General features: G+C 42.8%; 2 protein-coding genes across 5 annotated transcripts in view; one reads left to right on the forward strand and one right to left on the reverse strand.

The window, feature by feature from the left end:
- The window catches only part of gmfb (glia maturation factor, beta), a 449169-nt gene that overhangs the window by 417999 nt on the left and 16530 nt on the right, over window positions 1–14640 (forward strand). The window contains exon 1 of one of the 2 annotated variants that reach the window (XM_078406665.1): window positions 14122–14233. The exons of the other annotated variant lie outside the window; for it this stretch is intronic. Coding sequence (XP_078262791.1) covers window positions 14231–14233 — 3 coding nt within the window. The 5' untranslated portion in view covers window positions 14122–14230. Of the gene's footprint in view, window positions 1–14121; window positions 14234–14640 lie in introns of those variants that run through there. 2 annotated transcript variants of the gene reach the window in all.
- cgrrf1 (cell growth regulator with ring finger domain 1) lies at window positions 1255–13284 on the reverse strand. 3 transcript variants are annotated; one of them, XM_078407183.1, is made up of 7 exons: window positions 13054–13174; window positions 10856–10927; window positions 8817–8953; window positions 6248–6425; window positions 5387–5534; window positions 3956–4063; window positions 1255–2837 (listed from the first exon to the last, which is right to left on the reverse strand). In XM_078407183.1, exons 3-7 carry the CDS (start codon window positions 8878–8880, stop codon window positions 2436–2438), a joined length of 900 nt encoding a protein of 299 aa, XP_078263309.1. In that variant the 5' UTR covers window positions 8881–8953; window positions 10856–10927; window positions 13054–13174; the 3' UTR covers window positions 1255–2435. The 3 variants fall into 3 exon arrangements, with proteins under 3 accessions (XP_078263309.1, XP_078263308.1, XP_078263310.1); XM_078407182.1 differs by lacking the exon at window positions 10856–10927 and having other exon boundaries at window positions 13054–13284; XM_078407184.1 differs by lacking the exons at window positions 10856–10927; window positions 13054–13174 and adding an exon at window positions 12573–12660.

The raw sequence follows: 14640 nt of genomic DNA on the forward strand, positions 1-14640 counted from the left end.
CCTTTATTAAATCTGATTCATTGGACAACACTAAATCCAGAATTGCCTTCTCTCTGGTAGGCTCCAGTATAAGCTGCTCTAAGAATCCATCTCGAAGGCACTCTACAAACTCCCTTTCTTGAGGTCCAGAACCAACCTAATTTTCCCAGTCTACCTGCATATTGAAATCCCCCATAACTACTGTGGCATTACCTTTGTTACATGCCAATTTTAACTCCTGCTGCAACTTACACCCGATATCCAGGCTACTGTTTGGGGGTTTATAGATAACTCCCATTAATGTCTTCTTACCTTTACAATTCCTCAACTCTATCCACAGTGACTCTACATTATCAGTCCCAATGTCCCCCTTGCAAGGGACTGAATTCCATCCCTCACCAACAGAGCTACCCCACCTCCTCTGCCCACCTGCCTGTCCTTTCTATAGGATGTATAACCCTGAATATTCAGTTCCCAGTCCTGATCCTTCTGCAGCCACGTCTCTGTAATCCCCACAATGTCATACCTACCAATCTCTAACTCAGCCTCAAGCTCATCCACTTTACTTCTTAAACTTTGCGCATTCATATATAGTACTTTTAATTCTTTGCTCATCTCAGCTTCCACATCGATTCCTATTGCACTTGGCTATTCTCTCCTATTGCTTCGTGAGCTTTCTGTCCTGTTAATTCTGGGGTGTTTCTTAATTATTCCTATACTCTCTTTCCCTTTAACTCCCTCACTGTCTATCCCATTTGAACCACCCCCCCCCCCCCCCCAACTATTTAGTTTAAAACCACCCGTGTAGCAGTGGCAAATTTGCCTGCCAGTATGCTGGTCCCCAGCCTGTTGAGGTGCAACCCGTCCCTTTTGTACAATCCACCCTTACCCCAAAACAGATCCATGCATGCATTAGATAGCATGCACAATAGTTTTTTTCCCACTGTACCTCAGTATATGTGACAATAATAAACCTAAACCTAATCCAGCATTAGTGGCAAAATAAAATGAAGAAACAGAGGACACAGTATGGATTATCCATTTTGACTAACCAACCAAATTTAGAGTTACCATCAGAGATTCCTTAATGTTCAAATATTGTCCAAATACAAAGTAGCAAAGAATCTCAAACACCATATACATGGTGCAGATGATGGAATTGATTACTTCCTGAAGTAATTTGATAAATATAACAACGTAAATTTCATTTTTTTTAAACCCAACACTTAAACATTAAAACAATGGGATCATACAATGTTTTGTAAGAACCCAAAACATTTATGACGTGATATACTCGAAAGAACAAATCAAAGAGAATTTTTGTTTCTTCATGACACAATTTACATTTGAAAAAGTATGGTAGTGATTGGGAACCAGAGCTGGATTCATTTCACATCGTGCCCAGAATATTATTTTTGTTGAGGAAATGGAGATATTGCTGAACTATACCACCAAAACAAATGATAGCATATCTCTTTCATGTTTGTAAGCACACGAGGCAGCAAGTTCCCACTTTGTCAATTGAAATCTGGTGAAAGGGGGCCTCCAACAGTTGGAAGGAAATTTAAGTGCTCTTGGAACTTTCCAGGTAATATTGTAATTTAATTTGGGGCTATTGTTCTTTTTGTTCTTTTGTTTTCGATGAAACCTCTTGGGGAAAAAAAACAGTACAAAAAATTCATAGCTTTACAGATTTTGAACTAAATATACAGCATTATTTTATTTTGTCAAACTGTGACTTGTAAAACTGTGACTTGGGAAACAATTTCCAATAATCTTCATTCTTAGACATTAATAATAATTAGACTGGTTATAATTCATTAGGTAATCAGTTTATAAATACAAGGAATTTTCTTTGTAAAAAGTTCTTATTTACACATTATACATCATAATTAGTTTTAAATTGAGTGCTTCCATCTAAGTTAGAACAAAACAAAATAATTTGCAGAACAAAATAATCTAGAAATACAGAAATTTGAGTATTGATGTAATGTTTTCTCTTCCCTTCGGTCATTTAACTTTTTAAAAACTTAATCCTTTTCTCCCCTGACACTCCCAACAAACAGTCTAAAGTTTGAGATGCGACTCTTTGAACATTACTATTACTGAAATTTCTAAGAACCCAAATCATTTATGGTGTGATATACTTGAAAGAACAAATCAATGTTTAAAAACTAGTCCAATACAAATTTATTTGAATGAAGCACCATTTGTGTGTTTTGTTACAAATGTAGTGGTTGGCATACCAGATAATTTAAATCTTATTTTTCCCTCCTCCTCAAAGCACAAAAAACAAGCTGTCCTGTAAACTCATCTGGATGCCAACATTGTTTGATGTATCTCACATTCCTCCATTACAGCACGCCTTACTTAAATCCTTCATCACATCTTCTCTTGATTGCACATAAACATTCAGAAAAGTAAAAGCAAAATCTGTCTTGCTTACAGTTTTCCATTTAAAAATCCATCCTTGCATTTACCCCTTCTTGAATGTTTCCTTCATCTGGATCCTCCCAGATTTCTTCTGATATTGGATCATCAGCCATATTTTCAACACTGTCCCCAGTTCGTGCTCCAGAACTTATAAGAGCAAAGGATTCACTGATAAATTCTCTACACATGGGACATTGCTTGAAATAAGTCATGCAACAGTCGCACAGACAAGCATGTCTGCAAGGCAGCAGGACCCAGTTCACAGGAGCATTCTGGCACACAACGCAATCTTTGCTGCTTTCCTTCCACGAGTCAAAATCCCCTTCTGCAGTGCCAAACTTCTCCAGTAGCTTTTTGTCCACAACATCGGTTTCTGCAGGGATCACTGCAGGTAAGCTGCCATCATCAGCAGATATATAAAGTCTCTGGCCAATAAATATTGGAAAATTTAAATTTCAGCAGATACTGTTTTTTTTGGCAAATTATTTAATCTAGCAATTAATTTTAATCAGCTAATCAACCTTTCATATTTTCCACCCCCCCCCCCTCCCTTTTCTTCCCAGATCTAGCCTTGACTGTTAACAGACAGGTTAAACCAATTCAAAACTCTTTGACAACTAGCAAGCTGGCAGCAACTATTTGGATTTGGGTTTTTTTTTGGGGGGGGGGGGGTTGGTTAAAGGATACACTGTATAATGTCTCAATAAGTGTTCAGGCAGGCTCACTAGTGCCTTTCAAATACAAAGGGTCAGTATGTTCTTTTACATTCTCATCCAAATCATGAAGAAAGGTCTCAACCCGAAACATCACCCAATCCTTCTCTACTGAGATGCTGCCTGACCTGCTGAGTTACTCCAGCATTTTGTGAAATAAATACCTTCGATTTGTACCAGCATCTGCAGTTATTTTCTTACACGATATATAGTAATGGTACAGTAACCAAATATTAATGGGCCCAGCACCGATCCCTGAGGCACACTACTGGGCATCGACCTCCAGTCTGAAAAATAACCATCACACTCTGCTTCCTTCCATGAAACTATTGCTCCATCTAGTCAGCTAGCTCTCAGTGGATCAAGGCAATCTAACCTCCCAGAACAGCCTACCATACGGAACCATATCAAATGCCTTGCTGAGGTCCATAAAGGCAATGTCTATGGCTTTGCCCTCATCAATCTTTGCACATTTGGGGCCGCAGTAAAAAAAAGTATCCTAGAGTCCTACTCTCTTGAAACGCAAGCCATTTTGCTCACCATATCTGCCCGGTTCTTTATGAAGTTATCATAAACTACCTTTGGAGTACTGCCCTATCACTCCATAGCTCCAATGTTTATCCACTTTTCCGCACCTGTGTGGGAATATTTTGGAAGAAAGGAATTCTATTCTTGTTATCCAATTCCTTAACACTTTGGACCTGAGTGTGTAGAGAATGCACTCCCAAAAGTTTTATTTTTAATCAATCACAGTTCCATTCGTTGTGACAGGTGAAATAGCAGACGTCGTCCATCTACAGTCACAATAACTAGTGGAAAGCAAATCTTACCTTAAGGTCATATACATGACCCTGGGCAGTCAGTAGATATTGGTATAAGATTCGACATGCAAGTTTGTACTTCTCATCAGGAACATGGATTACAGTTACCATTGAAACCTGGTGAAGCAAGAATCATAAGCATTCAATGATTATGCTTAGAAATAGCTACAGAAAAATTAGTCTCAGTCTGACACGCCGCCTGTTCTTCCCTCCACAGATGCTGCCTGACCTGCTAAGTTCATGTAGCACTTTGAATTTTGCTCAAGATTTCAACATCCACAGTTTGTTAAATATAGTCTTTTATTAACATCGCCATTCTTTCCACCCAATTTCATCAAATCCAGGTCTGAAAAATACCATACTGGTACAGAATATTTATCAAGTTTCTTATTCTACTTTGAATACCAGATGATTAAAAACCGATTATAACATGGCCGTTTTTTAATCATTTTTTAACATGGCCACAGAAGAACACAATTGATTGAATCAATAACCGATGAGAATAGAGAAGAAGGGAATGCTACCCGATAACTCCTCTTGAAAAACAAGCAAGTCCAACAACTATAGCCTTAGACTGCTATTTTGCTTTCTTTAGTTGAATAGTCTGCAAAATTATTTGGAATCATGGTTTAGAATTTGCAACCAGAGCAAAGCATCTTGGGTTCATGCACCATACTCTTGGATGTGTTCAGAAGGCAAAGTATTCCTATATTGGTTTCCCTTGACAGAATGGATGAAGAGGTTTTGAAAAGGCTGCAGAGGGGGTTTACCAGAATGATGCCTGGATTAGGGGATATTAGCTTCAGGGAGAGGTTGGACAAACTTGGATTGTTTTATCTGGAACACCGGAGCTGGAGGGGGGACCTGATAGATGTGTATGAAATGATGAGAGGCTTAGATATGGTAGACATTCAGAACCGTTTACCCAGGATTGAAATATCAAATACTAGAGGACATAGCTTTGAGGTGAGAGGGCAAAGTTTAAAGAAGATGTTCGGGATATCTTTTTTTATATACAGAGTGTTGAGGGGAGGCTGTCTGGAGCACACAGTCAGGGGTGGCGGTTGAGGCATACGATAGTGGCATTTGTGAGACTTTTGGATCGGCACATGGATTTGCCTATGGAGGGAATGGAAGGATATGGATTATGTGCAAGCAGAAAAGAGTTTATCTTGGCACCATGTTTGGCACAGATATTGTGGGCTGAAGGGCTTGTTCCTATAATGTTCAGTGTTCCATGTATACCGCAGTCGCCAGAATCTGAAATTACAAAAAATATTAAATACAAAGCAGGTTGAGCACTTGTGGGAAGAGGCAAGAGAAACAAAATTAATGTTTCACATCAACCCAAAATGTTAAATTGCTTTCTCTCTCCATAATTCAAAACATGGCTCTTCCATTTAAAGAAATGCTAATAACCAGTCAAAAAGATCCACTTACAATTTCATAAATGTCCCGATTTTCTTCTTCAGTTAATGTTAACAACACTACTAATGGATATCGTGCTCGAGGGAGATTTCCAAAATCTTTAATTGATAAACATTGAGGAAGCTGAGAGAGTTTTTCATCATCGCTTTCTTTCTCTATACTAGACCAAAGTGTTAAAGAAAATAACAATATCCTGAGACAATAGTGTTGCACCAAAGAAAATGCTATCTCCCTGATTATAATATAACCAAAGTCTTAAGTTATTAGTTGTTGGTTCTTAGCACTTGCTGAAGAAAGTATTGTACAAAACATGAACCATTGATAATTCATTCATTTTATCAACTCTCCAATAGTTACATAACAAGCCACCTCTGAACCATGCCAAAAAACAGAAAATGAGCCATGATGTGAAATAAGAAATTCTTAATAATCTTATAAAAAAGTGCCCTTTGATCATAATGTATTGACATGGAGCGATTAAATTCCATTCAGCATTATCTGGGATTATAATAATGCTGTTTCTTTGCATTTAACAATAAACATGAACTTATGTTTAGTTCCATGCGAAATATCAATGCACCACAGTCATTCATTTGTTGAGGGAGGTTAGTGGCTATAAGCAGTATGCTTTGATATGCCCGAAAATATCCTTTCTCAGTGTTTAATTATTCACACAAATCTAACTGATAATATTCTAGATTCATAAATATCTTTTGATACAATGCATTTTTTTCCTAATGAATCTACTCATGCTCTGATTTGATTAATAAATGAACAAGTTATCGTATTCCATCTGAAAAAAGGTGCTATAATTTAAAACACTTGGATCTAACTGAACTGTTGACTTGTTCGACAGAAATGAAAAAAAGATACAGAAATTCTTCTCGATGGAGATATTCTTTGTCTATTGCTTCCTCGAGTTTCTGTGGCATCTTTAATCTGAAGCAATAAACATGCTTTTGTAATCCTTCATGGAGTTTATGAATGCTGCATCCCCAATAGATAGTCAGAGTGCATTTCTCTATGCAGTGACATTTGAGGGTTATTCCACCTGCAAGACAAAACAGATTTCTATTTCTGGACTTAATGCACAATTCAAGTTCAAAATATTCCACTGAGTTAGTTGAAAAATAATTTCTTCAAAAGCTGTCTGAAGACACAGCATAAATAAAAACGACATTGAAAAAAACACTGGAACTGTAACGCTTACAAGTTACAATGCAGTCACAAGTATGATACTTTTACCATTTTATCCAAATAAAGAGCAAGCTAACCAGTAGGTTGACAGGTAATGAAATTAGAGAACAGAAATGGGAGGAAGAAATGGCCAAATATTAACATGGAATGCAAGTGGCAAACTAAGTTATCTATTTAATTACATCTAAAAGAGGTTTAAAACAGTTTTAAACCATTAGCATTAGTAAGAAGATAAATAATGTGTTTTTCAGTGAAATTAAGCTGATAGGGAAGTACAAGTTGGTACTTGGAAACTATTTCATTTTCCAGAAATAAGAAAATAGTGCAAGAAAATTCTAAAGCAACAAAACGTCTTATTTATGGCGATTCAGTGAAAAAGTAAACTAAGTCTGCCATTAGCCAAAAGTTCAAAGAAATCCAGCACTCTACAAAGTTTTGTGATGGTCTTGTGATAAAACTACATTTCTGTTCAACTATCTATGAATTATGACTAGACACAAGGAACTGCAAATGCTGGAATTTTGATCAAAAACACAAAAGTGCTGAAGTAATTCAGCGGGTCAGACTGCATCGCTGAAGAACTTGGATTGGTGACATTTTGAAACGGGCGCAGAAATGGCACTTGGAGTTTAATCCAAGCAAGTGTGAGGTGCTGCACTTTGGGATGTTGAATGCAAGGGGAGAGTATACAGGTAATGGGCAGACCCTTAACAGCACTGATGTGCAGAGGGTTTTGGGGTCTAAATTCATTGTTCACTGAAGATGGCAGCACAAGTAGATCACTTTGAACTTGGCCATGGAGATGGTGGGAGCCGGGGATGGGTCGGCAAGTCAATCCATTCACATTCAGTTTACTATACCAACTGTGGCTGCTCAGGGAATTTCACATGTGCTCTCGTAATTTTGTTCGATTATAAGAGGAAGGGTGGACCATCAGTTGCCTGAAAATCGGTGTTCAAGAGCTTGACTCTTCCCTATGATTGACTGCTGTTTCTTTATAATGTTTTCCTACATCAGGAACGTCCTACATTTGCTGCAACGTTACTGCGACATGAACCATTCTAACAAGGTGTAACTTCTTGGCAGCGACAAGATGTGCACACATTTCTAGCTTTATCCTGCCCCTTTCTCCTCCTTATCTTTAGCTTTAATATTCACTCCTTTGCTTCTCTGGCACCCTTTTGTCTCCTTTTCACCTCTGGCCTTTGTCACTTCACCCACCTGCCAATCAACCCATCCATATCTATGTCCACCTATCACTTGCAAGGCTTTCCTTCACCCCCAGTGCACTTTCCAGCTCACCCCCCTCGATCCATCAGCCAAAATAAGGATTCCATTGTGAAACACCATCTGACAACAGTCTAAGGTCCTTCCGCTGCTGGTCATTGAGGGGCTGAGTCCAGTGAGGACACCTTCAATCAAGAGTAGGGGAATCATGCCAGTGGGCCACATGAGTGGCAAGGGTGTTTTGTGTAAAGACAGGTAGAACATTATTGAGTATTCCCTTCCCAGATATTGCCCGACCCACTGAGTCTTTAAGCACTTCGTGTTTCTCCTCAAGATTTCAGCATTTCCATTTGTGTGTCTCTCTCTCTCTTCTCAATGGTTGACTGCTCTCGCGCCCTGCATTCATTGCTGCAACATGAACCATTCCAACAACAACCAGGTAGCAACAAGGTGCACCTCCATTTCTCCCACTATCCCGCTCCTTTTTACAACCTCCGCCCCCCCCCCCCCCACCACCCATCGCTTTCCACCTGCTGTATATCTCTGGAAGCATCTAGTTTTATATCTCACTTCTCGCCTTTTCTTATCGGAAACCTTACAATCAAGCCAAACTCAAGTACAACAGCTAGAGCAAAAGGGGGCGTACAGAGTGCATATAGTTCTCAACAGTACAGTGTAACAGTTTCTGAGACAAAGTCCAATGTCTGCAATGGGGTAGAGGAGAATCGGATTGTACCCTAGGTTATGGAAAGACTTCAGCAGCCTGATAATAGGGGGAAACATAGAAAATAGGTGCAGGAGTAGGCCATTCGGCCCTTCGAGCCAAAAGGGTGCCAGAGAAGCAAAGGAGTGAAAGACCTGATCCTGAGTCTAGTGGTGTGTGCTTTCAAACTTCAGTATCTTCTGCCCAACTGGAACAGGGAGAAGAATTAATGACTGGGATGGGAAAGGTCTTTGATTATGTTTTCCTACATTAGGCGTACCATACATTTACTCAAATGTGAAACATGTAGCTTACCTGTAACAGAGGCTGCAAAGGGATGGACAATTTCCAGGGCGAATGGGTTCTTCACTTGCACCATCCGCTTCGTCTGGACCGCAGGCCCCGATCCTGACTCCGATTGTCGGATGATGACGGGGATGTCCCAAACGAACCTCGAGAGTTAACAGTGTTTAATTGTCATTTGTACCGACAATGAAATAATGAAATTCTTACTTCCAACAACAATACAGGCCTGCAAACACGATATGCATAGATATGTGGGAATAAGCGTCAAAAAAATAACCAATACATGCAAAATATCCCCAAAGTCCTAAGTGCAACCAAGTCCTAAGTGCAACCAAGTAGTCCATAGATGCGGTTGGTGTTGTAGAGTGTACAACAGCCTGATGGTTGCTGGGAAGAAAAAGCTCTTGAATCTGGTGGTCAGGGTTCTCAGGCACTTGCAGCTTCTTACAGATGGTAGTAGCAAGACGAGAGCATGACAGGGTGATGTGGATCTTTAACGATATTGAGTGCCTTTCTGAACCATCGTCTTCCAAAGATCCCTTCGATGGTGGTGAAAACATCACAGTTCCATCATAGATACTGAGACGGACCAGGCAGTGTCTACCACTCTCTGTGAAATACACAAATGAATGGTACGAGAGGCAACCAATTCCAATGAAACTGTTCCCTGGCAGCTTCAGACAGGAAGGAAACATGGTGGCAAAATTGGTGTCAGAGGGGCTGGTCAAGGAACCAAATTCTTAGGTCCTGAAAAATTAATTCATATGAATGGAGACTAAAGATTTAGAGGGATGCAAGAAAGGCCTGGACCCGTTGGGTCCATACCTCTCCGGCAACCCCCGTTGGGTCCAAACCTCTCCTGCGGGTCCGGCAACCCTCCGTCCAAACTTCTCCTGCGGGCCCGGCAATGCTCCCCCAACTGACGACACTCACCCACTCCATCCCCCCTTAAAACCCCCCCGGAGCTGGGGAGTGGCGAGGGGGGAGAGGAAAGGGGAAAGGGAGCCACTCACCCCGGCCCCGGGCGGCCATCACAGCGGCCAGCAGCAGGAGAGCTCTCCTCACCCCCCCCCCCCCCCATTGGCCGTCACTCCCGTCACTCAGGCCGGTCCAGCCCCCCCTCCGAGCGGCAACTCCCCCAACTGCACACGCGCAGATCCGGCGGCCATGTCACCGTTGTGAGGCAAGATGAACATGATCAACGGCCCCAACTGCGCATGCGCGGACCCCGTTGGGTTCCCATTGTGATGTTGAACACGGAGGTATTATCATATCATATCATATATATACAGCGCGGAAACAGGCCTTTTCGGCCCTCCAAGTCCGCGCCGCCCAGCGATCCCCACACACTAACACTATTAACACTATCCTACACACTAGGGACAATTTTTACATTTACCCAGCCAATTTACCTACATACCTGTACGTCTTTGGAGTGTGGGAGTATTACTGCACATGGGCGGCTGACGGGCAGGGCAAGTGAAAAAGGGATTTATTAAAGTTTAAAATGTGATTTTTAAAGTTTAAAAAGTGGCTAACTTTTAAAATATAACCATTTGAACCGCAGGCCAATGGTGAGTAAGGTGGGCCTAAAATTGTTGCACTATTGTGTACCGTTTTGGCTGTATTTCAGGTACGCACAATCAAACAAACAAACGAGAGTTTTAGTAATATTTAGTAAAGTTAGTAGACCAAGTTGGGCCCAAACGTCTCCTGCATTGGTGCAGCACCCTCTCCTCCCACCCTCCCCCTCCTCCTACTCTCTCCCCCTCACTTCCCCCCTCCCCCCCACTCCATCCCCCTCAACCCCCCTTATCCTCCCTATTCCCCCTCCCTCTCCCCCCACTCCATCCCCCTCAACCCCCCTTATCCTCCCTACTCCCCCTCCCTCCCACTCCATCCCCCTCAACCCCCTTTATCCTCCCTCCTCTCTCCCTCCCTCCACTCCCTTCCTCTCTCCCCCCTCCCTCCCTAGGAGATAGATTTAAACTTTAAAATGTGAATAACTAAAACTATAACACCGATTTCAATGAAACTTCTTCCATTACCACCAAAGCGATGATGGTGAGTAAGGTGGGCCTAAAATTGTCGTGCTATCATGTACCGTTTTGGCTGTAGTTCTGGAACAAACAAACAAACAAATGAGAGTTTTAGTATATAGATAGATGGACCAAATGGGACTAGCTTAGATGGGGCATCTTCGTTGGCATGTTGGCATATTGATTTGGGCTAAAAGTTTTGTTTCCCTGCTGTACGACTCCATGACTGGGAAGCAAACGTCAACAGAGTTTGATTGTTATGTGTACTGGCACTAGAACAATTAAATTCTTACTTGCTGCAGCTTTACAGGCTCATTCACGCAATAACACACAGTAAAATTTATAATAATGAATAATACCATAAATTAATAACAGTAATACTAGGTAACCATAATTGTGCAGATAGTCTATAGTGCAACCAAATACACGGTTCATACAAGATCATGTAGAAACAAGGAACTGCAGATGCTAAGTAAAACACAGGACACAAAGTGCTGACAACGTTCTCACCCCCTACAATCAGTCTGAAGAAGGTTCTCAACCCGACTAATCATCTATCCATGTTCTCCAGAGATGCAGCCCGACCTGCTGAGTTACCATGTCGACGATAAACCCACTGACTCTGTTAGCTGGACTACACTTCCTCCCACCCTGCCTCTTGCAAACACTCAATTCCCTACTCTCAGTTACTCTGTCTCTGCCGTATCTGCTCCCAAGATGAAACTTTCCATTCTAGGACATACAAGTTGTCCTTTTTCCTTAGTAAATGTGTTTTCCCCCTTTCTGTCATAGATGGATCCTTCACCCATGTTTCCTCTGCGTACCGCAATTCTGCTCTTGCTCCCCCTCCCTCCAGACGGAACAAGGATAAAGTTCCTCTGGTCAACACCTTTCACCCCACCAGCCACTGCATTCAACACATCATCCTCGGATATTCCCATAACTTCCAACATGATCCCACCACCCGTCACATCTTCCCTTCTCTACTCCTTTCAAACTTCTGCAGAGACCACTGTTTGCAACTCCATGGTTCACTCATTCCACTCAACCACCCCCTCCCTAGGTACTTTCCCTGCAACCACAGGATATGTAACACCTGTCTCTATACCTCCTCCCTCGCCTCCATCCAGGGACCCCAGCAGTCCTTCCAGGTGAGACAGAGGTTTGTGTGCAACTCCTCTAACCTCATCTATTGCATCCGGTGTTCCCAATGTCCCCTCCTGTACATCGGCAACACCACACGTAGACTTGGTGACCGTTTTGTTGAACACATGCGCTTGGTTCGCCATGACTTACTGAATCTCCCGGTTGCTAACCATTCTAACTCTCCATCCCATTTCATAACTCTCCTTCCCATTTCTGACCTGGCCTACTCCATTGACAGTGAGGCTACACGCAAACTGAAGGAATAGCACTTCATGTTCCACTTGAGTAGCTTACAACCCAATGATGTGAACATTAAATTCTCCAATTTTAGGTAATCTCTAACTAACCACCACCACACACATCACCCCATTTTTCTTCTACACCCCCACCCCATCCCTTCTTACCACCTCTCCCCTTTCCCTCTTCAGCTGGACTCCCACCTATTTCCCCTCCTGCTCCTTTCCTCCCTCAAGCTTCACAATTCGCAACTCTTCAATTCTGTCTCACTCTTCCTGCTTTTATCTCTTGCCTTTGTTCCAACCATAAAAAAACCTTCGCCTAAGTCCAGATACAGTATTACCTGCCATGCTTTGGCCTGCCTCTCTCCTCTTCTTACTTTCTCTCAGACCACAAACAGTCTGAAAAGGGACTCAATCAAAAACGCCACCTATCCATGATCTCTGGATATGCTGTCCGATCTGCTGAGTTACTCCAGCACTTTGTATCCATACAAGATCATAGTTGCTGAGGTTGGTATTATGCAGTGTTTAAGAGCTCGATGATTGCTGGGTAAAGCTGTACTTGAACCTGCTAGTCAAGGAATAACCGGCGTGGGACGTCTTTAATTATGTTGTCTATTATGCAGGAATGAAATTAGATGGTTTTTTTTTAATGATAATGTGCCAAGATTGCAATAATAAAACGGTATTTGATATTAACTTCCCCGGTAAATTTCCCCAGTGTGGGACGAATAAAGGAATATATATTAAGTGTCAATGTTTATCTGTCAGTGTGGGCGCTGCCTGCGTTTTGTTGTCACTCCTGGCCCCTCCCTCACTCACCATCCGAAGATTACAGCCGTGGTCACAAGGAAACAGAGGAAGACGAGGGCGATGTAGAAAAGCGGCGAGTATTCGTACAACATGACCAGGAACACGGCGGCCATCGGCTTCCCAGCAACTGCCGGCCGGCCCGCCTGCCCCGGCTACGGCGAGCGCCGCGGCGTACCACGTCCATGCGCTGCTGACACCCACAGCTCGATATTGGCTTCATTTCAAACCAAGAGTCCCAAGCCGAAACCTCACCAGTCTTCACCCTCCACCGATCCCCAGTTACTCCAGCACTTTGTGTTCTACGCAAGACTCCAGCATCCTCGTGTCTCCATTCAAAATTAGCTGAGTTTCAAACCAAAAGTGCAAGGTAGACACAAGGAACTACAATCGGTGGTTTACAACAAAAAAAGGACCTACGGTGCTGGAGTAACACAACTGGTGTTTCAGGACATGAATAGGCGACGCTTCAGACAAGGGTCATGGGTGTTTCGAGATACAAATAACTGCAGATGCTGTCAAGTGTTTAACCGTTCCACGATGCAAGACCCTCCCATTACCACCTCAGCAATACTTCTGAGGTAGGCCATCTGATAATTTCACTCCTATTCCAATATAAATTCCAAGGTGTACTTGGCTTCCTAAATGCCCACTAATTTCTTATTTATTCATAGACCTGTACCATAAATACCTAACCAATAAACATTCCATGGGATGTTTAAATTCACCTCAAAGACCTTTGGCTCATCTAAAACGCGTCTCACAAAGTGCTGAAGAAAGGTCTCGACCCGAAACATCGTCGTCTTTTCATTCCTTCCACACATGACATGCTACCTGACCCACTGATTTCCTGCAGCACTTTGTGCTTTGCTCAAGATTCCAGCATTTGCTTTTCCTTGAGTCTCCACTACCAAGGATTTTGCTCGCAGTATTATTTCTGGCAAAGAGACCCTTGAGTCTCCAGCGTCACCCTTAAAGTCACTTGAGCAGACCACCCACCCATCTGTGTCCAACGGAAGTTTTGGAAGCTCCTCCTTTCCTCTCATTCCCACATCTCCAGATGATGTCATTGAAAGGAGGGACATGAACCCAGTTGCTGATTGGTTTCCTGTGCGGATCACGAGGTTGCAGAGACCAGAAGGGAGAGCAGGAACCGGGATCAAGAAAGTGTCGGGAAGAGAACAGGAAAATGGTGAGAGGTGGAGACGATTGGCAAATGCCAGCGGGTGGCACCTTCAGCGATGGCAGCCTAGCCTTTTTTGTTAATGTTAGCGTTTTTTAAAAGTTCGCGTTAATGTTCCCTGGTTTGTTTTATGTGGGGGGTGGGGGAAGGGGTCGGGGGTATCTTTTTTTCCGATCTCTTACCTTGCCGGAGATGCGATTGTTTTCCGGATCGTATCTCCGGTCGCTCTGCGGCCTAACATCGCAGGCTGGCGGCCCCTTGTTCGAGACTGACTGAGCCCCACCGTGGCGCCGTGGACTTACCATCGGAGTCTGCGATCCCTGCCTTGCCTGGGTGGGATCGACGCTCCAGCCGTGGCCTGCGGATTCCAACGCCCAGGAGCTCGCAGTCTCAGGTCAGATCGCCCGGCGCGGGGG

The sequence above is a fragment of the Rhinoraja longicauda genome, chromosome 10 (genome assembly GCF_053455715.1).
Source record: "Rhinoraja longicauda isolate Sanriku21f chromosome 10, sRhiLon1.1, whole genome shotgun sequence".
Taxonomy (NCBI): Eukaryota; Metazoa; Chordata; class Chondrichthyes; order Rajiformes; family Arhynchobatidae; genus Rhinoraja; species Rhinoraja longicauda.

Excerpts from the sequence above, each read along its gene's own strand:
- cgrrf1 (XM_078407182.1), bottom strand. The coding sequence starts at position 13,157 with ATGGCCGCCGTGTTCCTGGTCATGTTGTACGAATACTCGCCGCTTTTC. Across the intron at positions 4,064-5,386 it reads ATCGGGACATTTATGAAATT|GTTTCAATGGTAACTGTAAT; the intron begins GTAAGTGGATCT and ends TTGCTTCACCAG. Across the intron at positions 2,838-3,955 it reads GTCATGTATATGACCTTAAG|AGACTTTATATATCTGCTGA; the intron begins GTAAGATTTGCT and ends TTTATTGGCCAG.